The sequence below is a fragment of the Fusarium proliferatum genome (genome assembly GCF_900067095.1).
Source record: "Fusarium proliferatum ET1 genome assembly, contig: FPRO_scaffold011, whole genome shotgun sequence".
NCBI classification, from domain to species: Eukaryota; Fungi; Ascomycota; class Sordariomycetes; order Hypocreales; family Nectriaceae; genus Fusarium; species Fusarium proliferatum.
In genome coordinates, this window is record NW_022194800.1 from 1,643,880 (window position 1) to 1,670,377 (window position 26,498).

The 26,498-nt window shown below is 46.8% G+C and overlaps 11 protein-coding genes across 11 annotated transcripts; 5 read left to right on the forward strand and 6 right to left on the reverse strand.

The window, feature by feature from the left end:
• Positions 1-22: 22 nt before the first annotated feature.
• FPRO_08761 (uncharacterized protein) lies at positions 23-1,748 on the forward strand (the record flags this gene model as incomplete). Its single annotated transcript, XM_031222465.1, has 6 exons — positions 23-225; positions 271-319; positions 376-702; positions 766-1,152; positions 1,206-1,540; positions 1,601-1,748. The coding sequence occupies 6 exons, from the start codon at positions 23-25 to the stop codon at positions 1,746-1,748; spliced, it is 1,449 nt and encodes a 482-aa protein (XP_031087921.1).
• Positions 1,749-2,394: 646 nt separating this feature from the next.
• On the reverse strand, positions 2,395-4,109 carry FPRO_08762 (uncharacterized protein; the record flags this gene model as incomplete). Its single annotated transcript, XM_031222466.1, has 4 exons — positions 2,395-2,708; positions 2,753-2,876; positions 2,924-3,685; positions 3,801-4,109. The coding sequence occupies 4 exons, from the start codon at positions 4,107-4,109 to the stop codon at positions 2,395-2,397; spliced, it is 1,509 nt and encodes a 502-aa protein (XP_031087922.1).
• Positions 4,110-4,736: 627 nt separating this feature from the next.
• Positions 4,737-6,227, forward strand: FPRO_08763 (uncharacterized protein; the record flags this gene model as incomplete). The annotated part of the gene is made up of 11 exons (XM_031222467.1): positions 4,737-4,885; positions 4,949-5,034; positions 5,089-5,137; positions 5,188-5,269; positions 5,320-5,341; positions 5,395-5,475; positions 5,534-5,627; positions 5,680-5,730; positions 5,787-5,856; positions 5,914-6,081; positions 6,147-6,227. The coding sequence occupies 11 exons, from the start codon at positions 4,737-4,739 to the stop codon at positions 6,225-6,227; spliced, it is 933 nt and encodes a 310-aa protein (XP_031087923.1).
• Positions 6,228-6,554: 327 nt separating this feature from the next.
• Positions 6,555-9,232, forward strand: FPRO_08764 (uncharacterized protein; the record flags this gene model as incomplete). The annotated part of the gene is made up of 6 exons (XM_031222468.1): positions 6,555-6,808; positions 6,870-6,946; positions 6,997-7,036; positions 7,096-7,909; positions 7,943-8,194; positions 8,255-9,232. 6 exons carry the CDS (start codon positions 6,555-6,557, stop codon positions 9,230-9,232), a joined length of 2,415 nt encoding a protein of 804 aa, XP_031087924.1.
• A 516-nt stretch (positions 9,233-9,748) lies between these two features.
• On the reverse strand, positions 9,749-10,190 carry FPRO_08765 (uncharacterized protein; the record flags this gene model as incomplete). Its single annotated transcript, XM_031222469.1, has 2 exons — positions 9,749-9,803; positions 9,859-10,190. The coding sequence occupies 2 exons, from the start codon at positions 10,188-10,190 to the stop codon at positions 9,749-9,751; spliced, it is 387 nt and encodes a 128-aa protein (XP_031087925.1).
• A 1,012-nt stretch (positions 10,191-11,202) lies between these two features.
• On the reverse strand, positions 11,203-12,829 carry FPRO_08766 (uncharacterized protein; the record flags this gene model as incomplete). The annotated part of the gene is made up of 5 exons (XM_031222471.1): positions 11,203-11,625; positions 11,680-12,071; positions 12,129-12,320; positions 12,389-12,650; positions 12,701-12,829. The coding sequence occupies 5 exons, from the start codon at positions 12,827-12,829 to the stop codon at positions 11,203-11,205; spliced, it is 1,398 nt and encodes a 465-aa protein (XP_031087926.1).
• Positions 12,830-15,205: 2,376 nt separating this feature from the next.
• FPRO_08767 (putative alpha-glucoside transport protein) lies at positions 15,206-17,091 on the forward strand (the record flags this gene model as incomplete). The annotated part of the gene is made up of 5 exons (XM_031222472.1): positions 15,206-15,437; positions 15,490-15,581; positions 15,628-16,664; positions 16,715-16,805; positions 16,858-17,091. 5 exons carry the CDS (start codon positions 15,206-15,208, stop codon positions 17,089-17,091), a joined length of 1,686 nt encoding a protein of 561 aa, XP_031087927.1.
• Positions 17,092-17,858: 767 nt separating this feature from the next.
• FPRO_08768 (uncharacterized protein) lies at positions 17,859-18,383 on the reverse strand (the record flags this gene model as incomplete). Its single annotated transcript, XM_031222473.1, has 1 exon — positions 17,859-18,383. The coding sequence occupies one exon, from the start codon at positions 18,381-18,383 to the stop codon at positions 17,859-17,861; it is 525 nt and encodes a 174-aa protein (XP_031087928.1).
• Positions 18,384-19,539: 1,156 nt separating this feature from the next.
• Positions 19,540-19,805, reverse strand: FPRO_08769 (uncharacterized protein; the record flags this gene model as incomplete). The annotated part of the gene is made up of 2 exons (XM_031222474.1): positions 19,540-19,558; positions 19,645-19,805. 2 exons carry the CDS (start codon positions 19,803-19,805, stop codon positions 19,540-19,542), a joined length of 180 nt encoding a protein of 59 aa, XP_031087929.1.
• Positions 19,806-20,294: 489 nt separating this feature from the next.
• Positions 20,295-21,476, forward strand: FPRO_08770 (uncharacterized protein; the record flags this gene model as incomplete). Its single annotated transcript, XM_031222475.1, has 4 exons — positions 20,295-20,380; positions 20,437-20,807; positions 20,865-21,357; positions 21,419-21,476. 4 exons carry the CDS (start codon positions 20,295-20,297, stop codon positions 21,474-21,476), a joined length of 1,008 nt encoding a protein of 335 aa, XP_031087930.1.
• A 2,021-nt stretch (positions 21,477-23,497) lies between these two features.
• Positions 23,498-25,057, reverse strand: FPRO_08771 (uncharacterized protein; the record flags this gene model as incomplete). The annotated part of the gene is made up of 1 exon (XM_031222476.1): positions 23,498-25,057. One exon carries the CDS (start codon positions 25,055-25,057, stop codon positions 23,498-23,500), a length of 1,560 nt encoding a protein of 519 aa, XP_031087931.1.
• Positions 25,058-26,498: the final 1,441 nt, after the last annotated feature.

The window sequence follows — 26,498 nt, forward strand, 5'->3', positions numbered from 1 at the left end:
TCAATACCACAGGCCATTGAATATGGCCTCCTCCACTGAGAAGCAGGCAGAAGATGCTGCGAGCGAACAGGTCGAATATGCTGTCGGGTCTGTTGAAGCCGCCGCCATGAACAACCTCAACGATCGGGTTCGCAAAATCAGACGCAAGGTCGACATGAGGCTTTGCATCATCATCGCTGTTCTATATACTGTTTGCCAGATTGATCGTCAGAACCTTGCATACGCGTGAGTTGAGCCACCGCTGATGTAGATTATCACTGACGAATATAGGGTCGTTGCAGGTATGGGCGAAGACATCGACCTCGGCGGTATGAACTATGTATGCTACCTTCATATCCACAGCCTTATATCATCACCTAATTATTCAATTTCTAGTCGATCATCGTACTTCTTTTCTTTCCAGCCTATATTCTTTTCCAGCCTATTATGACCGTTATGGCTCGCAAGATTGGCCCACGATGGTTTTTGTCCGGGATTTGCATCGCCTGGGGCATTGTCATGCTTGCCTTCGGTTTTGCTCATCACTGGCAGGACCTTGCTGGCCTCAGAATACTTTTAGGTCTGCTGGAGGCAGGGTTCTTCCCAAGCTCCGTCTTTCTCATCAGTACCTGGTATGTCCGGCATGAAGTAGCTATCAGAATTGCCTTTTTCTATCTATTTGGAAACGTTTTTGGCGGGTTTGGGGGTGTCCTTGCGTATGGGGTAAGTATTCTCAAGATCCCTATTGCAAACCTTTCTGATACTAAAGTATTAATGATCTCCAAGCTTCAGCAAATGGACGGACTTGCAGGGTATGAAGGCTGGCGCTGGATCTTTATCATGGAAGGTGTTGTTACGGCCTTGCTCGGGTTCGTTGGATACATCTTCATTGTAGACTTTCCGGAGAATGCCCGCCGAACAAAACGCTTTCTAACAGCTGAGGAGGTTGATATCATGGTCAGTCGCATTGATGCAGACAGAGGCGATGCTCACTCTACAGAATTCTCCCTACGACCGTACCTTGAGAATGCTCTTGACTGGAAAGTATGGATCTTGGCAATTAACTTTGGTCTGACGTCCCTGGTCATCTATGCTGTTGCTTATTTCCTCCCCATTGTATTGAGAGATGGGCTTAGGTTTTCTGTTGTAGAGGCTCAAACACTAAATGCCCCGGTAAGTTATATGCCAATCCTTTCGCTTCCTTAGCCCAGACTAATGGTCTCAAGTGCTACATATTCGGCGGCGTACTTGGACTAACAGAGAGTTGGTTATCGGATAAGTACAAGCTTCGAGGGCCGTTTATCATGCTGAACTCAATCCTTGAGATCATCGGTCTATCCTTGCTAGGCTTCCATTATGACAACGTAGTGCGCTATATCGGAGCCTACTTTGTGGTTGGTGGTGCTAATGCGTGTTTACCACTGACACTGACATACCAATCTAATAACATTGTTGGCCAGTGGCGTCGTGCTTTTTGTTCTGCACTGATTGTTGGAATGGGCGGCATTGGTGGTATTATCGCCAGTCTTGTCTTTCGAGGTCAGGATAAGCCTGGCTACAGGTAAGCCTGATCAGAATTTCGCTCTCTGCGTACATATCTTGGACTAACGCACTCTTTCAGACCAGGGCTCTACACCTGTCTGATCGCTGCAAGTCTTACTTTTATCTCTGTAGGCTTTACTACCGTTGTCTTTCGGCGCAATAATCAGCTTCAGAGGCAGGGAAAGCTTATTATTGAGAATACAGATGGCTTCACATACACCTTGTGAGTGCCAGTTCGCCGAGATGTTTGAGCAGTAGTGTTGATACTTAATTAAACACTTGGGAATCGCCTGGGTTGCAATTTATACCGCTTGTCGTTTACTTTCTGTTGCACGCCCGACTATTTATGAGTTCTAAAACGCTTTACATCCTCAGAACTGTAATATAAACCACCTAATATTTACTAAAAGCTTATCTATGCCCGGTTCTCTGCATGTCAAGGCTTATTCTCCTACGGGCTTACTATAGGAGCCTCATTGTTTAAGCCTTCGTATATAAAGTTAGAAGCTTAATAGCCTCATAAGGCTGACGGTAAGGGGGGGAAAAATAAACTCAACATCGTCCTACAGTCTCTAGGTACCGATTTGTCACGGCTTGTCAAGAAAAAGTATAGTTTCACTCGTAGACAGATGTCCAATGCCTACGTCAAAGCTTTTATCATGAAAGGAGGGTACTATTACCTCAGCGGCTAACAGTTGCAGGCCGAAATCCCCAGAGACTATGAACTATGCACACGACGAAATAGAGAATGCAAGGTAACCTTTTGACTTATTCTACTGCCAATTTCTACCTATACACTATACCTGCATAGAGTAGTGAAGGCGAGCTGGGAGAGCTGGACTTTCCAACGACACGTAACCCACTGCTTATTCATTAAACCCCCCGTGTAAGTGCAGCCTTCAAGACTGCATCTTTTCGTGGCTTGAAAGTGACACGATACTTTCTCGGAGTGCTCACAAGACTAGTCAAGTCCTCGACCCCAGTCAGCGGGTTAGTATCGATCTTGTCCGTCGTAGAGAGTTCAAAGCTAGCGATCATGCGCATGAAGGTGAGATATAGCTCTCGATTTGCCAACAACGAGCCTGCACACATGCGGTATCCCACTCCAAAGGTGAACATGGGATGGTCAGGATGCTCTAGCCAGCGCTCGGGACGGAATACCTCGGGATCCTCCCAAAGCTCATCATCTAGATGTGTTAGTCTATGCTGACCAACAGAAGCCATAACATACCCATATTGCATGCCCAAGAGTTTAGGAACACTACTGTTCCCTTTGGTACAAACTTTCCCTCGTAGTAGAAGTCTTTATTGGTAGCACGAGGGAGGGATAAGCGAAGAACTGTGAAGTACCTGTGCTTAGACGTTAGACATTTAGCTCAGACTACCTTGGTGCGGCCTTTACTTGCCTCAAACTTTCCCGAACAAGAGCGCGAACATAGTCACACTTCTGGTCATCGTTAGGATCGCACAGCGGATAATCGGAGCCATGTAAGTCTGTGATGGCCTTGTACGCCTTGTCTTGGATCTCTGGATGAGTTGCAAGGTAGGCGATAGCCCAGGTAGTCACCGTTGAGAAAGTCTCGAATCCACCGGACAGCATAGTAAGGCTGATGGACATCATCTCCACGTCGTTGAGCTTTGCCTCTCGGTCCAGCATGATATTTGCCTGGATGCAAGGCTTGTGTGTTCCCTTGCTCACCTGCTCTTCGAGACCACGGTTCAGCATGCCCAGGTATGCATCTCGACGACCACGATACTCGGCAGCCTTTTTGTGCCCAAACGAGAAGGGATTTAAGCGCAGAAGGGGGATATAGTCTTGTAAGTTGTCTGTCGTGCTTCGGAACCGGCTGATCTCAACCTCAACGTGGGTGATCTCTTTGAGTAGGTCGCTCTCAGAACTAGGCATGCGTGTTCCCCAGTTCAGTGTTAAAGCCAGTGAGAGACTGAGCCGCTGGACCAGGGGCAAGGGATCAACCTCGACCGTTCCAGCTTTTCCGAACTTGTAGGCTTCGGCGATAAAATCCTTGGTCTCGAGATCGAGATGGGGAATGTAGGTTTCGACTGCCGGTCGGTTGAGAGCAGAAGCAGCTCCTTTTCTCCTTCGTTTGAGAGATTCGTTGTATGGAGCGGTACCAATCGTGGTGCCTGCGGTATTGGACACAAGCTAGATCGCATTAGCCGGGGATGCCATATAGTAGTAGTTTGCGATGGAGAAGTGCCTTGTGGAATGTGTAGAATTCGGGACGAGACGCTGTCGCTGATGAGTTTGTTCCAAAGACTGTCCTCGCAGCGGAAGCACTGTTGACTAGGAGGATGGGAATGTTGCCAAGTTGAATCTGGTATACTGGCCCATAGGTCTTTGCCCACTGACGATACTTCTCTGCCGCATTCGACCTCAATTGATGGAGGTTCCCTACTATGGGAAGTCGCTTCGGTCCATCGAAAGCGGCCAACCTAGCGCTCCTTGCCACGTACTCATTGATGACAATGTAAGCGAGGAACGACGCCAGCACAGTTGTCACAGCTGTTTGACATGGCCGGGAGGCAAACTCATTAGAGAGGGCCTTGAACAACTCGACGATAAACATTTTGACCAAAGATAACAGAGGATGTGACAGTAGTACAAGTCGCTATGTCTGCCATGGAGCCGAATTTTCTTATACCATGTCCGTATGTAAGAACCCCGGACTTTTCAGAATAATTACCCCAGAATAACGGAACCAAAATATGTGGTAGGCATCATACACTGTCATTTGCTCAGGTGCCTGAACCGAATGCGGGCCTCGGGCTACTATGGCCTGTCAAAATTCCATGCCAGTCTTAGATTTGTTTTGTTCTCGTTCTCTGAGCGGAAAAGCGGGATGTGGATGAACCTCGCGAGCGGAAGTTATCCGGAAACTGGTTCCGCAATGCAGATTAGGCCTGCAAAGACCCAAGCCTCATCCTTCGCCAATGAATTCGGAGCTTTAGATGCGGAGGCAACGGAGTAATTAGCCCTTGGCCTGTGTAACTTGTTCCCATCTTGATGGCATCTAGAGTAAGGTATAACCAGAGAGAAATTGGGGGGGCGGAAGTTGTTTCCGCACTTTTTACTTTCCGCCGTGCAATCATCCAGTAGCATCATACTAGCTTAACACAACGATGTTATTGTAATGATTATTAGTTCGTAGATTCGTTCATGGCACCTTTGACGAGTATCTCAATCCCATACCATTATGGATGCTACAGATATCCCGACAACACAAACAGTTGCACGAGTCCAGAACCCTGGACCAGAAGCCCAGTTCATCATTCAGGATGGGCAGGCTGTTCCTCATCTATCCCAAACCCAAATCCTTGTGAAACTATTAGTTTCAGGGCTATGGTAAGTATTCTTCCATGGTATGAAAGGCTGTGAAGGACAGTGACTCAATTTGGCATTTGCTAGTCATTCTGATCTCAATCGGGTTTATGGCACGCTGCCACTGATCTCAGATATCGTTGGCCACGAGGGAGTTGGTATCGTGGTGAAAGGTATGGTATAACTTCAGAATATCTGATTTGGGTATTTACTGACTATTGTTTCAGCCGGGTCCGCAGCAACCACGCATATGATAAACAAGAGAGTAGGATTAGGGTAAGCAACTCATAGCACGTATACGATAACACCTCAGCTTATCCTTCTAGGTGGCTAAGTCACCCTTGTATGGAGTGCGAAGTTTGCGATGTTGAGTATACATCATGCCCAAAGCAACAGAACTTAGGCAGAGTAAATCCTATTCGCTCCATGTTTTGCACGCTTCGCTTACGTCATTATAGGATCTCCCTGGCACTTTCCAGCGTAAGAAGAAACTATCACATGCTTTGGAATTTGACTTCTGAAGACATGTCTAGAATACATAGCCGTTGACGCTGGCTTCGTACATCCATTGCCTGACAACTTGCAGAGTCAGATCGCTGCACCCTTACTCTGTGGTACGTGAGACGGTCCGCAATAGCTGTCCGTAAACAAAGATAACTAACGATCTCATAGCTGGTATCTCTATGTACTCGGCTATCAGGAAATGCAACTTACAGACTGGCAATTGGCTGCTGATCCCTGGTGCAGGTGGTGGATTGGGACACCTGTGCGTCGCATTCACTTTTGTGCGTTTATTCTCACTAATCCTGACACTCTAGGGGAGTGCAGATTGCTAGAGCGCAAGGCTATCGCGTTATTGCTGTTGATACGTACGTTACCTTTAGCTTAATAATTATAGCTGAACTGGCTAATGACTTTTCTATAGTGGCGAAGACAAGAGGAAGATGTGTCTTGAGTTTGGGGCTGCTCACTTTATCGACTTTGTAACACAAGATGTAAGTCATCGCTGACCGCTTGTTTCGGAAATACTAGAAATACTGAACCTCTTACAGGTACCAACAGAAGTCACAAGACTCACATCTCTAGGAGTTCACGGTGTAATCTGCACAGCAGGATCCATCGCTGCCTACCAGCAAGCAGCTCAATGTGTGCGGAACGCAGGGACCGTAGTTTGTATTGGCGTCAATCCACAAAACCTCCCCATTTCGCCGCTGGACATGGTCCGTCGAGGCAAGTCATCCTTTTCTTTTCTTTACCAAACCAACTCGAACTGACGACCTGCCAGGCCTTAGGCTCATCGGCAGTGCTGTTGGCACTCTTCCTGAAATGCAAGAGCTGTTTCAACTTGCAGCTCGGGGCGAAGTGAAGCCTTTGATTACAGTTGTTCCGTTTGATCAGATTGATATAATGTCAAGGGAATTAGAGAAAGGCCAGGTGAAGGGCAGAATCGTTATGGAAATGCCACAGTAGACCTCAGAATACAAAACTATACGGTGACGATGGACGCCACTATCTCGCCTATCAACCTATCTTGACTAGCAGATTTGGGACCGTAGCTAAGTTAGTGTACCCCGCACTTAGTCATCCAATTCCGATCATTCCCTTAAGAGATCAAACAGCCCCCGGAATTATCTTCCATTTCCGCTACCGCCATTTATCGTACCATTTCACAAAGACATCACCGAATTTCGCCATGTCGACCGTTCAGACCCCACCCAACCAGGAAACGGGGTCAGTAGTAAGAGGCCATAATGGCGAGACTTCAGGGGAGGTCACAGGTAATGGGACATTAAGCAACGATAATAATGATCGAGATGATCAAGTTGATGCAACCCAAGTCCAGACCTCTTCTCATTCTCAGGGCAACAATAACACATCGAGAGGATCACAGCCTCAACGCGCACAGAAGCCCAAGTCTAAACGGGGCAAGTACATCTCCAAAGCTTGGTAAGACAGTTTTGGTGTATCAGTCACCAACATGGTCGTCTCGATTAACCTCTGATTGTAGCAATGAATGTAAAAGACGTAAAAGCAAATGCAATGGGCAGAACCCATGCGCGCGATGTGTCCAGCATTCTCTCAACTGTAAGTGACTGGTAAAGATGAATACTGCACAATCTCTGACATAAGTACAGGCATTTATGCACCCTCCACCTCGACAAGCCAGTCAGATTCGTATGTCTTCCTCCTCATCCGTACCCGTGCATATCAGGTTTCGGAAACTGACGTATCAGGTCCACCAAGGTTATTAGATCGTTAAGTCAGCAGGTTGCCCAGCTCCAAGACAACCTTCAAGAGTTGCGAAAGGACCGCCGTACCAGCGTTGTAACAGTCGTGAGCCCCGGACAAGGGCTAGAGTCCGCGTCACAGGCCTTTGTGGGACGACCGCTTTCGCGTCATGCACTGTCGACAGCTGCTCAGGAGGACCAAACTGATCTGGCAATACATGCACATACGACACCTCCGACAATCACGCCGTCATCGACTGGTCAGCCACGCCAACCCACCGTCAACTATACCTTCAACCTGAAGCTCGCCAGACAGCATCTTGAAGCCCAAGGCTCCAGGGCTGGGGATTCTGAGTCTTGCGACCATGCCAATATATCCGAACCGCTCCTAGATGGACCCCTAATAGCGCCTGACTCATGGAACTTCACCAAGTCAACCATTGATCCGCTCTGGCTCATCGACAAACAGGAAGCCTTGCGGTTATGTCACGTTTACGAAGAAGAAATCGGAAACTCGTATCCCTTCTTGACACTATCAGGGCTGGTCGATAACGCACACAAGCTTTATGATGCCATGGAAGCTGGTTCTCGATCTGGGTTCGCCTTTGCTTCACTTCCTGGACCGCCACTTATTACTGCTGACGAAATTGACATCTTGCGACTTGCCCTCTCATCGGCACTGACTATTGAAACAAGTGGTTCAAGTGGACTTGGCAATGCCTTGTTTGCCAAAGCGCAAGAAAGGATCTCAAGTAAAATTTGGGAGTCTCCATCGCTTCAATCAATACACCTTTTCACTTTAATGGAAGGTCAAACTACCGTTCTTTTTCTCACAATACTAACTATCATCTAGGCCATCCATTCTTTTCTCGCCGGTGACGATCTCCAGGCATGGCGACTTATCGGAATTCCTGCGCGCTCATGTCTCGAACTTGGGCTACATCAAGCAACCACGTATACTAACATGTTCAAGGAGCCTTTCGAAAGAAAAATGGCCATTAGAATGTTTTGGAGTGTACATACACTAGACAGACGATGGAGCTTTGGTGCTGGGCTTCCGTTTATCATCCAAAGCAATGACATCGATTCAAACATCCCGTGGCCAGTAAGTCACAGCCGACATCACATCAATGGACACTCTTCGCTCCTTTACTAACTCCCTCAGGATGACGAGGTCCCCTATCTTCACGCCATGGTAGCGTATAACCGGATTGGCGCCAAAGTTTGGGCGACACTCTACAACGCGGGTAGCACAGCATCCAACGTCCCCAGAGACGAGATTGAGTTTCTCCATTACAGCGTGGAGCGTTGGTACAAAGAGATACCCGCAATACTTAAACTCCCTGAAGATGGAGCCCCTGCTCTCGGTCGAGGGCATCATCGCTTACAGATCCTTCTATATCTGAGAGCTTGTCAGATGAAGATCCTTTTACACCAATCCGCGCTGCATGCTGTTCCTCGACCCGCAAGGGATACCTCGCAGGTCAAAATGCTGGTCAGCATCGCAAAGGACATGATTCAGAAGCTTCATCATCTTAACCAAACTACTGATATCTATCAAACACAACAAGTTTGTTTTAATCACTTTCTGATATCTGCTCTTGGTGTTATCTTCTTGGCCGTTGCTCTCGAGCCTACTGTGTATCGAGATACCGTACGACAGGAGTTCAATACAGCTCTCGATCTGGTCCGGGGCTTCAGCAAGAGGTCGTATGTCTCAAGACGTCTGTGGAAGATGATCCGCGGTTTACAACAAGCGGGTGTTCGGCTCGGTATTTCCGCACCAAATCAAGAGGGACGTACGGCTCAAGCTACGCCCCAGCCCACCCCTCGTCACACAGGCCGTATGCCCAGTCCTATTATACTCGCTACTCCGAATACATCAAGGGAGTCACCTCAACCCAGTGAGGCCTGGCTCAACAACGGCATCATGCCTGATAGAGCTGGTGGCTTTGGCATTCTCGATGGAATGGAGATGACTCTCAGCCTCGATGATTTTCTTACTGCTGCTGAGAATGACGATGGTCTATGGGGCACTTCGCTTAGTCCTGGGACAAGCGATGCATTGGTGCAAGGTACTTTAAACCCAAGTATAGACCTTGCCAAACTGGATTTTAGCCAGATGCTAGATAGCTTCCTGTGAAATATGATTGCAAGTATGTTTCTGGTCCTCAGTTCGTCAGCATCAATGTGTAGGGCAGCTTCGTCCATTGTTGGTCTCATGTACTCAAACATACCAACTTGATCATACAGCACTTTAAAGGATCTTGATTTTAGTGATAAGTTCGCATTGAACTATCATTATAATATTATATCCCAGCCTCAAAGGGGCAAGGATATATATGTAGTATACTATATACCAATACGTCGATCGTGGCTCATGGTAATGTCTAGATGTATACTCAGTGAGGCAAGACGAAAGCATGTACAACGCAGGTTTGAGGTCGTACCTAGATGTAAATCGCAGGTGTATTTCGTAAAGTAGCGACATACATAATTTAATGGATCTTTCTGCTGATCTAGGCTCTCAGCCATAAGTCTCAACTGCAAAAAACACATCTACATAACAATTCCATCACACCCTCCGCTCATGCTATCCTTATAAGAGCAAGATGGGATGAGCGCTTAGAGGAGGGCGCTGGCTAAATCCTCTTTGCAACTAGGCTATCTGGGTAGTGTAGCATTTCATGGACCTGTAGCCCTTACCCCAGTTGCTGTTAAGTAGATTTAATACTGATGAGATTGTAAAAACGTCAAAGGGAATATTACCTGACGCAAGCAGAACCGGATCCTGATAGAGCAACTGTCCGGACAGAGCTTCCTTTACAGTTATCCTGCTCAAACATGTAGCAGGTGCAAGCAACACCCCTACCACCGCAGGTAACAATGTTTGCGCTGTTCGTGTTGCTGTAGCTGTATCCATAACAGCTGTTTGAAGTACCGGGCCAAATCGATACAGCGTAGTCTGAGCAGCCGCCGTCCTTGTAGTACTGAACCTTGAGGTCGACTGCCCGGGCATTGAGTGCTTTCGAGTCGCTGTTGCCAGTTGGTGTAGCCTGAACGGCAGTAAAAGCAAGGAGCGCAGCGTAAAGACCCTTCATCGTGGAAGTTCTAGTTTTGTTGTAATTTGTGTAAAGAACAGCAAGTTTGATTTGTGTTAATGGGGTCTTGTTAAAACAGAGGCAACCCTTCGCGTTTTCCACAGAGCTTCCAGCTAGCATTTATAGTTTATTAAAACCCTTAATTTACTTTTATTCTCGTATAGCTGAAATACATCTTATGTTTAAAAATGCAAGGCTAGATTGTTTGGTATTAGTCCAAACAGACATGCTGTTGAACTGTATGTTGCTAACTTTCATAATGCGTATTACTAACCTTAGTAATAAATCAGGTCAGGGTTATTTACTCTTATACGACAGTTTCTTTACAGTATTGGCTGCAAAAGTGGAGAAAGAACTGTTCAACATCCCTGATATATGCTTACTCATTGTGTTGTGAACTTTTTACTCCACCTTTGCGGCCGACGTTAAACAAAGAACAGGAAGGTAGATACCTTAAATTAGGATTTTATTCACCGAAAGTTTATCCAAGACGCAGAAGGAGTTCCACCTTCACGAAGATGCCTACGCTGGCATGGTCGCATTATGCGCGGCTGCCGAACCAAGCACTGCGAGCCTTATCAGGGTCATAGAAATCGGAACCCGTATAGAGGAGCAGATATTGTGCGGGGACTATCATCACCTCGGAACTCAGCTTCCCTTGACGGTTTCTGGTCTTTTTACTAAGTATTACCGAAGAGTGCAAGGACGCCTTTGCGTCGGCTATAACCTTCCATTGTCCTTTACTCAGATCGCGTCCAGTTGGGTTATGGATTATAACCGCAGACTTTTAAATACTATAATAGAGGTATATCATTTTCTAGAATTCAAGAGCTGCATTCCGCGATCCGCAAAAGTCGTTTTATATTAAATCAGGGCAGAACAATACCGCGAATCGTGTAGTTAAACAAAAAATGCCAACTCCAACGGCCCGCAATTATCTGCATTCCGCTCCGACATGTTGGTAGCATGTCAACGGCGCTGCAACTCGATTCTTACCCATGCCCATGCCCAACTACGAAGAGCCCGAGTTGTCAGCACACGACCAGGCTGCTGAACCCCCGGACACTCTGTATGAGGCTATAATGTCAACCACGGAAGCATATGTCCCAGCAATGGTCAGGAAAGTCCCCAAGACGATGATGGTGACGCTCCAGAGCACTCCGAAGGACCAAGAGATGGAGTGGTCCTGCTTCCCAAGCTTCCAGTTATCGTAGAGCCACATACATCCCATTGGCTGGAATGAGAGTGACGTTGCAAGCAATGCCCCGATAAGCGAAACCAGCCCACCAAAGATTGGGATTCCGCTGGCTATCACATATGCGACGACGGTGATGCCAAAAGTACATCCTATCCAAGATGCCCAATGGGTGAAGGTATTGGCCGCGAGATGCTTGGAGCCTCGTAAAACACGCACGAAGACATGTTTACTCGCCAGCTAGAACATCTACATTTTAGCAACATCCCACTGACTAGTTAGGTAAGTGCTCACATGGCAAGTCAACATAGTAGTGACTATTAGTCCAGGAAGTGCAATTCCATAGCTGACTCTCTTGATCAAGACACCTGCAGATCCAAGCGCTGGTGAAGCAACATACGAGCCACAGAAATAGTACACCACACAACCGATCGCGATATAGCAGGCACTAATGACCGTCTGGCACAGGATCAAAGATCTCGTATAGTGTCTAGGGTCCCTCATTTCTGCGGCAATGCTGAAAAAGGCTGGGGTACCTGCATAGGCGAAGATCAATGCACAGATAGCCGACATGGCGTTGGTGAAGCTTGGCTTCTTGAAGAGCTCGTAGTCTGATACCCAAACTGCGTCTCTAGGTGCAGCTGCAGGTCGATCTTGTATACCCACGGCAATTGTTAGGATGATGACTGTGTTTGGGACTTTAGCATGGTGTTCTCAAGACAGAGGTGCGGGCATGTGCTAACCTGAAGAGATGACACAGATCAACCCCAGCCAAGCGAGCCAACTTAGCTTCCCGAGGGTTCGGATGCTGGCGAAGATGAAACCAGTGATAGCTGCAACGGCGACAAAGACGGCAGTACAAGTTCCGTGATCAGAAACGGCATTGAAGCCAATCGACACGCTTAGCATCGCTGACCCGCAGACAAATGTCCAGTCTATATCCCCATGCGTCAGCCGAAGTTCAATCACTGCAGTGTTCAAAAACGAGCGGCTTTCGACGTACAAAGACCAAAAGCAAAACCAAAGATTTCCTGCCCAGCACGACCAAACATCAAGCCACCTGCATCATCAATGCCATAGACTTCACGATGCCGAAGCTTGAAAGTGCCGACTATGTAATCTGACCACGTCGTAATTGCAGCTATAACGCAGAGACAGATGAGGCCAGGGATCATTCCCAGCGTGTCGAAGACAGATGGGATGGACAAGATTCCAAGGCCAAGCTGCGTTTTCATCATCAGACCTGCGGTGCCCACCCAACCGACCTACACATATAATTAATAAAATGGAGGTCAAGTTGGAAATGTAAACTCACATTGCGGTAATTTGGCCCGTCATTTGTGAGTCTTCCGAAAACAGCATCATGAGCATGACCAGGGTCTTCATGAACTTCACCAGCAAAGACTTGACCCTCTTGTTCATCAACTTTTTCAATACCAAGCATGGTGACGATTGATCAGATAATCGAGCTCGTGTTCACCTTCCAGATAGTAAGGAGCAGAAGGAAAGTAACCCCGAGATGTGCATTTTGTCACGATGTGAAATTTTCTCCTTTTCAGCAGTGATCCCTCCGATTCCCAACTGCCAAGACTACAGAAGCGGAGCATGTTTACGATACAAGTCAGATAATTGTGCTGTATTGGGGTTTTGTAGAGTAATTTCTTCTCGTAGCTCCAGAGTGAATTCCACTTGGTGAGGAAATTCTGCCGATACCGGATGCTGGAGAATGGTGGGCGGGTGTTTGATTGGTTGGGGTAGTGGGTTATCAATCTGATCTAAGCTCAATTGGAGATCTTTTTCACTTAGCGCAAGGGGCAGAATTTGTTGACTTTGTCATGCATTTTAATCGATTGGCACTGTAGATGCTGCGAAAAGATTATATATATGAACTCCTGCGACGATGTTTTTGTGTTCAGCCTGCTCCAGGTTGACAGATACTAATCAATCGGATTAACCGGCTTCAGTGCTGCTGTGCCCGAGCATTGACAATGGTGCAGACTGAGTCACAGCTCTGTTGAGAACGCATAATCGAAAATGCAAACGAGGTGAATTGTAGAATACAAATAATCTCAAACCCGGAGCAACTCAAAACACTCAGCCTCTTATCATTGTCTAGCTTGGCTCAAAGACCAGAGCTGTTCTTAATTGCCCTTTGAATTATCTCGATTATCTCTGTGTGATCTGCCCCTAAACCTAGAAAGGAGAGGTCTTGACCTTTCGGATGTTTTGGTCCACTGGCCTATTAGCGGTCATTATGTGGGTTTTTCAGCGGCTGAAATTCGCGGACCTCGGTTATAAACTACCAGGGTTTTACGAGAATTCAACACATGTCTCGTAGATGCTGGTGTTTAATAGAATCCAAATGGAGATACTCCATCGCGGTTCTAGTAACATATGTATTTTTTGCTCAATATTTCGAAGGATAAATCTTGCCCACAGCCTCAAAGGCCTTTTTGCCCTTTCCTACATTACATACCCGCCATTTAGGCCGCCTGACTCTTCACTGTTGTTCCCCTTGCGATTTCATCGAGATATGGTAGAGGGATGTTTCAGTAGTGATAAATAGAGAACTTATTATAACATCTAAAAATTTACAAATATCATATCTTCTGCTTTTATTCTATCCGGGATGCTAATATTAATTGCAGAAGCAGGTCGCAAGCAAGTTCAGGGTAGGTATACGCTCGTCATCAGAGTCGGCCCGATACGACACACCAATGATAGCGCGTTGTCCAAGGGAGATGGTGAGTGTTGATTGTGCCTACGATATCCTATCTCGTGACATGCAATGGAAGTCGTCTTGATCTAGATCAATTGCCACGTGCTGGTGACAGCCTGCAGCTATATTGATCGGCCGATGAACCGAGCAGAAGGACAGCCAATTGAGATTAACAAACAGTAGCTAAGCTTCAATAGACAATCCACGACAGGCATCCCGCCGCCGCAACAATGTTTCAACAAACCTGTCATTCGTCATTTTCGGCTCCGGCAGATAGAATCGCGGGGAAATCTGAACCATCCCTCTGGATCTAGACCATCCAACGGACTTCTCTGCCACGGACTTCTCGCCGCCAATCTCCCTCATCACGAGTCACGAAACAGCCCAAGCCTAACTCAATTGAAACGTTGTGCAACGGGCGTCGAGATATGCGGGAATTGGCCGAGCGAAAAAAACCCTGTTCTTTTGGAGATGGAGACACTCAGATTGGCTGAGTCTGTTCGAGAGCATTCTGACCCGCTTTATTAGCATGGGAGATTGGCATAACCTTGTTTCTCGTTGGTCAATCACGCGTGAGGGTACCCCACCCCCAGAATTGGACTGCGTTGCGGAGAAATTGGGCCTTGAGGAGATTACGTACCAGAAGTGGGAGACTCTTCTCCAAGATTCTGTGGTGCCATTTGGCGGTGAATCGGGCCATGGACTGACTGAAAACTGGGAATAGCCTTGAAGACATGGTCACACAGAACATTCTACTTATTCAGGAAAGGAAGCATAAAGAGTCTGCCCTCTCTTGGTGCCCAGACCTGAGCAACCCAAGCCGACGATTGCCATCCTCCCCCCCATCTTCCAGCGTAAGCTAACACCATTCAGGCAACTGTCCCGCACTCCCAAGGCTAGGCAAATTTCTTAGCCCGTCTCTCCCTCCGGAAACCTGGCCGATCACCTCTCCATCTTTTCCCCCCAGCATTTAATAGAAATATTGGGGCGGTTGCCCATTCTCCATCTTTCCCCAGATCACACTTCCCCGCATCTCTCTCTCACATCTTTTCTCTTTTCTTATTCATCGAGAGGATTTTTCGCTTTCGGCTTCGTTGAATCATGTCGGACGAAAAGGTCTCGGCTGCTGCCCCAGAGGCTCACATCGATACCTCGGACCCTAGCAAGACTCATCCTGATGTTATCGACCATGCGCGCTCGGCGGCCAACAAGGAGCAGAAGATGACCCTCATGCAGGGCATCAAGCTGTATCCCAAGGCTGTCGCGTGGAGCATTCTCATCTCGACTTGCATTGTCATGGAAGGATTTGATATTGTCCTTGTCAACAACTTCTGTGAGTTGCCTCGCACAATATCACGCGACTTGGTCTAACCACTATTGCTCAGATGCTTTCCCTCAGTGGAACAAGAAGTACGGTCAACTCCAGCCTGATGGAACATATCAGGTGTCTGCAGCATGGCAAGCTGGTTTGAGTAATGTATGCGCCATAAAGGCCACTCGGTTGACAAAACTAACCATCACAGGGTGCCAACGTCGGTTCCATCATCGGTCTCTTCCTCAACGGCTGGCTCTCTGAGCGCTTCGGATATCGATACACCATCATCGGCTGCCTCATCTGGCTCTCCGGCTGCATCACCCTCTTCTTCACCGCCCAGAACGTCCAGATGCTCCTCGCCGCCGAAATCCTCTGCGGTCTCCCGTGGGGTATCTTCCAGACCATCTGCGTCACCTACGCCTCCGAAGTCTGCCCCATCGCCCTCCGAGGTTATCTCACCACATACGTCAACTTCTGCTGGGGTCTCGGACAAGAAATCGGCATTGGAATCTTGCGATCTATGATCGGCCGAACTGATCAGTGGGCTTACAGAATCCCCTACGGTCTGCAGTGGATCTGGCCTCTGCCTTTAATGGTCGGCTTGTGGCTTGCTCCCGAGTCTCCTTGGTGGCTTGTTCGCAAAGGCCGTGTTGCTGATGCCAAGAAGAGTCTTCTTCGACTTACGAGCCTTAACCGTGAGACCGATTTCGATGCTGATGAGACTGTGGCTATGATGGTTCATACAACTGCTCTCGAGGAGAAGTTGACTGAAGGAAGCTCTTATATCGATTGTTTCAAGGGTGTTAACCGTCGACGAACAGAAATCGTCTGTATGGTTTGGGCTATGCAGAACCTCAGCGGTAACTCCTTTTCCAACTACTCAACCTACTTCCTCGAGCAAGCCGGTATGTCTGCCGAGCACGCCTACTCTTTTGCTCTTGGACAATATGCTATCAACATGATTGGTGTCTTTGGCGCCTGGGGTCTGATGTCTATTGGAATTGGTCGCCGAACTCTATACCTTTACGGACTGTGCGGTCTCTGCACTGTCCTCTGCATTCTTGGCTTCCTTGGTCTCGTCCCTGAGGCTGATCGCCAGAAGGGTGCTCTTGCTACTGGAAGTCTGATGATTGGATGGGCTGTTGTTTACCAGCTCACTGTTGGCTCCGTAGCTTACTCTCTTGTCTCTGAGCTTCCATCTCGACGCCTTCAGATCAAGACTGTCGCTCTTGGTCGTATCTTCTAGTAAGTCTGACCTACAGATACCAAAAGTACTCGCAGCTAACCAATCGCAGTGGTATTGTCGGTATTGTCAACGCTGTTCTGGCCCCTTACATGCTCAACCCCACCGCTTGGAACTGGAGCAACTACACTGGTTTCTTTTGGGTAAGTCTTGAAGCCATGTTCTCACTGGATCCACAGCTAACATGCTCGACAGGGTGGCATCTGCTTCCTCTGCGTCATCTACACCTACTTCCGCCTGCCCGAGCCCAATGGCCGAACCTTTGCCGAGTTGGGCGTTCTGTTCGAGAAGGGTGTCAGCGCTCGAAAGTTCGCTACCACAAAGGTCGATGTCTTCCACGAGTCTGTCGACGATCATGTTCTCGATCAGTTGAGCAAGGCCGATCAGGCCACTGTCGAGACCGTTGAGCAAGCCCCCGCACACAAGTAGATGTTGATCGAAGATCTTGAACGTCCATATCAAACTTCCTTGGAAAGCCTTTGCTTGCACATCAACGAGTCAAGATAGCTTATGTATATTAATAACGCAGAAATAATGAGACATTGAATGATTACCCTGATCGCGTGCCATCCTCACCTAACGTCCTTCTGCTTGTGTAGATCCCTGCATACAACCTTGAACGGAGCTATGTCTCTATAGGTGACCATCTCTGTCGATCTCTGCTGCCTTCTCGGCAAATCCGAAAACCCCCACTTCTGCTAACGTTGGCAATTGTCATAATTATCCAAGTCCCTCAGTCACACAATCCATTGATCAACCAGGCAAGACAGTGGAAGATGAACGAAATGGGATTTGAAACTATGTAACGTCAAAATGGTTGAATTGACTGTCAGTGAAAGGTCACGTAGCCGGAATACGATGCTGGGTCGCCGGCCTCAGCATGAAAATGCATGACAAACATTTGATGCCAACCTAAGCTCATCTTCCAAACATCGCTGCTGTAGCTGGCGCCTATGGACAACATTGGGCTATATCACGAATGGCCAGAAAGAACCCGGTGTGCCAGAAGGATGGGTCACAGTACAACGAGTCAACGCCGTATGGCGCTTAGAAACTGATGGTGATAGTGCCAGTACCTGCAACGCTATTCACGGCCATACACTGGAAGTTAGGGATGACATTAAGAACACAGTGCAATGGAAAGTTCAAGGACCAAGTTCTAGGTCGAGGTTGTACGCTCTCAGTCATAGGTTGTATTAGCTTGACGCGTTCTGTTTCTGCTTTGTGAAATTGACCAAGCTGTCGAGCCACTCTTGATGACCATTCAATATGGGATTCGGTTTAGTAGCCGCAAGCTTAGCTCCGGGCTGCCCAATCTGAGACTCCTGCGTCAATATTCTAACCGCGCCATAACCCAAGTCCTCCACAATCCAAGCATGATACACATCTAGCTTAGAGCTCTCGTCCCCATCTACCCATGCCCTCCATGCCAAACGTCCCGGAGAGCCCGCGCTCGGCGGCACAGACTCCGTGACTTCTGCCGGAAAGGGACCAAACCCGAAAGTCGAGAAGCTAAAGTCGTCGCCTTTCTTCAGGCTGTTGCAGGTGACTGGCGGTGTGATATGACTGCAGTTATTGTAGTACGACTCCCACTGAGTGATGTCGGTGAGGTTGGCCCAGACTTCGGCGGCAGTGATATCGCGCACAATTACTTCGTTTGAGGTATAGTTGTCGGTAGTTCCGGGAAGGAACTTAATAGGCCAAATGATTGCTGACTGCATTGTGAATGAACTGCCAGGAAGAAGTATAACAGGATGATTAGTGACTTTTGTATGATGGCTGTTAAATTGAAGAAGTCGAATCTTTCTCATGCGGAACTTCTGATGTCGGCAAAGGGACGTCGGCAAATGCGGCCCAATGAGGACTGATTACAAATCCCGTCCACATCCGCGACCAACGGTTTGCACTAATCATGAATCGTCACGAATGACACATCATACGACTTTGACTAGACCACAATAACTGCATTGAATTTCTCTTTCAACTCGCTTTAGGTTTTAATGCCTTGAACATAAAAACATCAAGCATGGAGCTACCTACCTCCACCAAAGCTATCCTTAGAACTTCGCCTCAGGTACGTGAAGCATTAACTTCCGTGACTCATAAAGACGCCTTTATAATTAGTCAAGTGCTTTCGATATAACCCTCGACGAACTCCTCGAGGTTTTCTCCTGGGAGGCCTATCTTATCATTCCAGAGTCCTTTATCAACAGAATAATTCGCGACACGGCCCCTGCCGTACATCGCACCAGAGATCTGAGCCAGAGAGCCCATCGCATCTCCATTTCTGACCTGTTCAGCACCTGCTTCCCAGAGCATAAGAAACTTGAAATTTGTCGCCCGTGGCCTTTTCTAGCGCATGGAGAATGTCGTTCTGGGTTACGGTGAAGCCATTAACTTAAATATACTAATTATATATACCAGTTATAGACTATACCTCTATAATATAAGTATATATGCTATTAATAACTCCACTAATAAGGTAAAGAGTATAAAATACTATAAATTACTTAACTATATATAAAGTAATTTATACTTAAATAGAAGCTTTCTATACTAATTATTATAGAGTCTTTAAGTAAAGTATTTAATTATATAAGTAGTTCTTTTATAGATTTAATGCTAAATATTTAAAATTAGCCTTTAGGCAGGCCTGCTAATACTATAGGTTTAAAATGCAAGAGCTTATATAAAGTGGTAAGCTCTAGTAAAATAGGGTAGGTTAAAGTATGGGCATCATTATTATACGTTATACTAGCTTCTAATAAAGGCCTTAGCTTGTAATATAATTCCATTCTTCGGCAGGTAGTATGTCTTTGCCAACCGTTGGGTATTTGCTCTATACTTTAAATCCCGCCAGAGTCTCACCTCAGCATATTAAAGCAGGCCTTTAGCGCTAATAGAGTCATTAGTGTCCCGCCACGATATACAGCAGCATTGTAAGGGAAAATAAGGTTTAAATATTACTTACACTGGGCTTACTTAGGATTATTCGTTGGGGGTGGATCGATCCATACTGGTGGCCACGTGACCTTTTTTGTTATAGCGCAGGCAGCGAAGGCTTTTGGAGTAATCAGATTTTGGGTAGTATCGGCAATCCATATCTCTACGGGTGTAGATGTGGTAATCTCTGATCCGGGCATTATGAATGAAGCCTTAAAAACTGTTTGTGAGACTGGCGTTTTTGTTATTTGAGGAGATCAAAGATGTAAAACAGATGGCTTCTTGGTTACTAAAAGGCATTGCTAGGGGGTTATATAGATGCTGCCTACTCTCAATACCAGTCTGACAGAACTACACAGAACGCACAGAAAAGGTGTGTGGTCTGCTGATGTCATTGGCGGAGACGGAATATTACGCGATTTGGGCAGCAGTGGTGAGGCTTGGCTCGCAGCCAAGGCAGACTGGTCACCACATTGGAACTCAATTGGACAGCAGCTGTACAAGTAGCCCTGGGTATTGGAGCCCAACCTGGACTGCAGCCTGACCTAGGAGAGCACATTGGGCTATTGGCAGCCAAAACAACAACAATAATAATACTTGAATTTGGCTCTTGCAGCTGGGAGATATTTAGAAGAAGCCCAACTACTTAATTTAATTTATCTCTGATTGTATTAGGAGTTCAACACAAGATGTCCGCGCGAGATATTCCCTGTTTCGGGTTGGAAGTTGGTGACCCCGACACTCCGAGTCAAGCTGAAATCAATAAAAGGCCATGGTGAGGAGACAAGATTCAAACGAGCGAACAGCCGTTATAGACTAATAAACTATCAGGAAGTACGTTGGTTACAAAGACTTTACCTCCTACATTGCTTCAGATCCAGACCTCTTCGCTGTCCGGCGATTCCATCGGCTACATACCCGAGCAATACTCACTCTCCAAGACCTATTGGCGGAAAAGGAAGAGCAGCTTGATGTAATGGACATTGAGTATAGTTCAAAACACGTCAAAGCCGTGGGCAAACAGCCACCGGAAATTATCAGAATTCCTCCAGGGGGCCTGAGCCCAGGGCAGGAAGCAGAACTTGTAGCCACGCACGGCGAATATTCTACACCGAGAGACATCAACAACGGTACGGTAAGAGACGATATGCCACAACGTGCATCTCTCATTGCCGACATTACCCAGAAGCTTGAGACGTATGGTGCGTTACTTCTGCAAATAAGCTAGAAACTCATGATAAGCTAAGTCTGATTCCTAGACAAGCTCCTCCTCTCCTACTCTCACCTAGCTGCCCTTGCACCAGCCCCTAAATGGAATCTACAAAACCTCCGAACCTGGTTCAGCAACAACCCTGGCGCCATCATGGAGTCCGAGAGTGCTTTCCTTATGCACACTGATGAACTCATCTCCATCTGGAAAGAGAAGCCGCCCTTGCGCCGCGTGTTCGAGCAGTACTTTGTCTCATCATACGGCGAAGTCATGGGCCTCTTCAAGAAGGATGCCTGCCGCATGAACTCACACGACCGCGCAGCGACGTACATGTACAGCGATGCGGCGATTGACAACTTCGCCTTCATGGTCATGCTGGCCACGACGCTTATGATGCTGATTGCTCCCATGTGGATCCTGCAGTCCATGAGCAGTGCGAACGGGAAGTTAGGCGTTATTACCGCTTTTGCGATCGTATGGCTGGGGTTTGTGAGCTATGCGGCGCATGGAAGGCCGTTTGAGAAATTGGCCGTGACAGCGGGGTGAGCTCCCATTGCCTCGTGCCCAACTCAATGTGATCAATTGATTGTTAACTGCGTCCAGATATCTGGCCGTCTTGGTCGTTTTTCTGCAATCTAGTGCTCCTGGGCCGTCGAAATAAAGACGATAGATTTGGTTACATCCCCCCAAACCCCTACCGGCTACTCCACTGTCAGACAATTGGCGAAACAGATACCTTTAGCTCCTTAAATCTAATTGATGAAGTGACCAACTAAGCAGGCATACAATACTTTACCTTTTCCTATATTTCTGTCGAGAAATTGATTTTCAGTTCAGCCCAACCACGCTTCAACAATTGAATTGCAACGGTGTAAGCAATTATCAGTCGACACTGCCACCTTATCCGCAAGTCACGAGCGGCGTTGTTGTCATGCCTGATGCAGTACATGAGGCCAAGCAGGTATCTGATCGCAAGAGGCAACAGAATGTCCGAGCCCAGAAGAAGTATAGTCAGCGCCTCGCCACCACTATACACGATTCTCTCAAATTGACCGATTGTGTAGGAGAAAGCAAGAAGAGACACATAAAATGTCTCGAGGACTTGCTATCTGCCCAGGTTCTTCATAGAAAAACCGGGAGAGACATACAACAAATTTCTTTCGCTCCTCCATCCAGCAATTCATCCAGCACCCCACCCATGATCCTGGCATCTACCACTATATTTCTAGTAATCTTCCCAAAGAACGATTTTATCTGCTACTTATACATCGAATAACAAACTTTATGTGTAGGTGGAATCTTTTGACCGCCTTGTTGAGCAAAATGGCAACCTTGACGACGACATTCAGGTGAAGATTGAATGAGGACACATCACGCGCCAAGATACACTCAAAGCTGGAATAGAAGCACTTTATTTACAACAAGGAAAGCATATTTCGAACCAACTGAACGTGCTGGAGAAGAGTTGCAGCCTGGTCTTCGCACGGACAAGATCCTGCTTACTAGAGGTAGGATGCATGACTATTCTAAATCTCTCCTCTTAGATGCACACACCTACTACTTGCATATGAAGCAGCGTCTAGTAGTTGCTGCCCTGCGTGCCAACGCGAAGTTACTTGAGGTTACGTTTCAACAGCTCACTGATCATGACACGATCTCACCATTTTACCGTGGAGGCTTCAGCACAAATAACCCGGAGATTGCGGAGGTGGCAGGCGTCGACGCTAAGATTCTACACTTAAAACCGGACTTAAGGCTGACGCCCGCCCAGATAAAGCACCAGCACCATCCGTAGATGGACCTTTCCCCCTGTCCAGTATTTCGCCAACGAATGATTCAGCTCACAACGGCAGAGCTACCAATTATTGATGAGGGAGATTACGGCAGGGACATTGAAAAGGATGATATCATTTGTTGGGGATCGCAACTCAGCTGAGATCATGCAGCAACTGTACCAGGTACCTCTTGGGAGGTCCGGAGTTGGAACATGGATCCGTGGTTCCTGAAAAAGTGGTGGCTCGTGGTCGGAGGACCCGATGGCGCATTACATCATCAAAGTAGACGGTGGTGTGATCTCTGGGGAGATGTGCCATCTCTATTACGACGAGAATATAGCAATGATATATAGAAACTCTTACTTCGATGATTAATAGTCTAAAGAGTACGTCTAAAGGCCGCGCCGTGCAGACTCTGGTCAAGGAAACTCTGAGTTGCCGTTACATTGATAATAGGAAGGGGAGGTGTCAAGGGGTAAGGCAGTGACTTAGCAGCCCTGATGTAGAACGATCTGAACGCGTATGGAACAAGGTGCTGTATATATAACAATGAGGGATGCTGTTTGTAATAAATAAGGGATGTCTAGCTTATATATCTAAGAAAGAAGTAATGAGTAGAAAAAGAAATATGTAAAATAAAAGTAATTATAAAAGATATAAAAACCCTAAATAAAAGAGATTATAGTAATATAAGTTAATAAGTAAGAGTAAGGATAGTTAAGTAAATAGTAATTAAAAACATTTCTTTAATATTTTAAAGAATAATATATTTTAACATACAACGAAATAACTATTTAATCTCATTTTTAATTTAATTAATTACTTTTTAACTTAATACTATAAAGATATTTAACAGTAATTACTAAGCTTTAATCTATTTAATTAAATATATATAATATAAACTCTCTTACTCCTTAAGTTGTGAAACTATATCCCACGCTCTCTTTCTCCCCTCATCTGTAATTGTCCATTTTACCTTATGTCTTAATTGAATAGACTGGTATGGGCGGGTTGCCATCCAGTTAGACCATTTCTCGATTACAGTAATGGCTTCCGTAGATGGAGTTTCGAACCATTCCAAATGCTGCTTCAGGCAGCAATGGCAATCGACCCTAATTCTTCGATGCTCAAGCTCTGCATGACATAATGCCTCAACACGACTGGCATTTGGAATGATGGTGGCAGTGCTTGAAAGAATGGGGAATAGGACTTTGGGAACCCTGTTGCAATCGAACTCCCATTCCTGAAGGCGCTCCTCTATGGAACGAGTCGTGTACCCAATCTTCACAAATCCTGGGTTTCCTTCAACCTCATACATATAAACATATCCATCTTTCTGGTCCATAGCATCTAGTTTGCGCTTGGATATGTCATATAAAGAATCATAGTCTGCAAGTTTGCGGCTCCTCTCGATTATCGTGAAGGGAGAGGTGTCGTATGTGGCAGGCCAGTATGTGCTCAAATCTCGATCGAAGTTGGGGATCGACAAGGATCCACTTCTCAAGACAAAGCCATTGCTCCTGCTGGCCGAGGGGCTCCTGGGGGGCCTTTGTGTGTTTAGAGCTATGGAGAGGCCTTGGGTATCCTTCAGTACACTGCTTTCAGCAAATTTGACAAGATGATCCTCGAGAATTTCCACAATGCTGGACTTCCACTGTGCCACCTTTTGCAACGCTTTCCTGTTTATGTGCTGGCAACAGTACATATTGGTCTCAAGGACTTTGAGGAATCCGTCAAGGGAGGAGTGATTCAAATAGACGTCTGGATTGACAATCTTGTCAATCGTTAATGCACAATGACTCACTCGTTGCCCTCCAATTCTGTTTTTACAGCGCGAGTCTGCACTATCCACTGCTGCTATGCACTGAACAGATTCTAGAACCAAAGCTCTTCTGATTCGCTTTTCGACCAATACGGATGGGTCGGTGACAACAACTTCTCCGGCGGGAAAATTCTTTATCCAGCCTTCGATCCGATCCTTCTGCGGGAGACCACTGTCGTGATATTTGCAATGCACAAACTTGGCAAGCTTATCTAACGCGGCTTCGAGCTCCATAGATGACTGCGTGTAGTTCGTCATTAACTTGAGTTGAGAAGTGACCTCGGCTCTGTTCGCTGCTGGTGACCAGTTCCCGCAAGGCCGCTTTGATTTTGTAAGAGCCCCACACCGTTTATTGTCAAGACCCAGACGAGTCCTCAGCGTTGTAGTATTGGCCTTTCCATCTGTCGGCCGCTTCTCATGGATCACCAGTGCTGACGATTGTTGCGGGGGGCTTGTTGGAGGACTGAGAAGAGATAAGGAGATGGCTCTAGCCGAACGAGTTTCATCCCCAAACGTTCCCGGGGTGTGGGGTGGCGAGTTCGGAGGACTTAGATATGGGATGGACTTCGAGTTCAATTTCTGAGGCTTGGAGGAATTTACAAAATCGGTAGCCGTCTCGCCCTTGTCAGCGTTCCTTGAAGACATGATTGAGGCTGATGCTTCGAGCATTTGGAGACAACGTAGCCACTGAGAAGGTTAATGTATTATATAAAAAAACAGTCTCTTCAGTAAGGGACTGGGACTATCGGAACCAAATGGGTTGTGAGGTGGCGGCGGATTGGCGTTGGAGAGGGTTTTTATTATTCACATCATGGGAGTTGTGCTCTACCGAAACAAACCCCCTCAGCGCCAAGTCAGATGACGATTATGGTGGAACGCACAAGGCGGACTCACCCTCCTTGGCAGAACTCCAATAGGACGTTGCCACATGCTACAGCTCCATTGGCTACCCCACCCTGCCGGCTGCTCGGAGGGGACTGAGCCCGAAGTTACTGTCAGCAAGCCATAAAGATGGTATTACAGCTCTAGATGATTCTCTAAACTTATTTAGAGTTAAATAACTAATACTGCAGGGCTTTTCGGGCTATCGCTTGGCCACCACATTCAGAGGCATCTTGGTCCTCTGGTAAAGAGGTAAGATTAATATCGAAACCCAATACATAGTTGGTTAGCTGACAGGAGTGAGAAATGCATATTACTCCACGTTGACAGCCACTGCCAAGGTTCAAACACTGACTAAATCTTATGATGCGCAGCCTTACCGTTGGACGAAGTTAATCCTTCTCTATCTTTAAACTCGAGAAGGGCGGGATAGTAATATAAGATTATACTAAGAAGTATATGATATAAAAACATTCTAGCCTTAACTTTTTAAATATGATGGACTTGACAGTTGAACCGAATTTTAACTAAGATGTATATTGCGAGTTTTTTATAACACTGGCTTATTATATTGTTAAGTAATACTGGGGGCAATGAACCTGTCCCCTCATTTTATTTTCAGCCCCAGATTCAGAGCCTAATCTTTCTCCCTCAGTAGAACATCCCAATGAAAAGAATCACAGCTTGCATTCCAGGGTCTTCTTATGTTATTAATATATACACTTTCCCACCATCGAATACCCTTCCCTGTTCTTGCGCTTTATCCCTTACGCTTTCGTTTTAAGTCATAGTCCCTCGGGCCAGGCTGGTAGGTCTAATGAACAAGATGAGGCGGGCGACACCCCATTGGTGGGGCGAGGCATCCAGTCCAGAGAAACGAACCCAATGGTTTGCAGCTCTTTAGAAATTTGTTCCTTGAGGCCTAAGATTGTAGTGTACGGACATACATTCACTCCATCATGGACACTGTACGAGCATATAGCAACAGCCATGCTCACAGGCACGGTTGATTACATCAACGGATTCGCCGAGGAGCTTGCAGCTGCCACAAGGGAGCAGAACCTCTTTGACAGAATACGGTCCCGATATGACCGGTGGAACTTGTACCTGCTCGCGGGAGAAATGAAATATGTAAGCTGTTCTAGCTAAGCCAAGCATTAGTCTCTGATCATGTTGGCTCCCAGCGTTTGCGATTATGCATAAT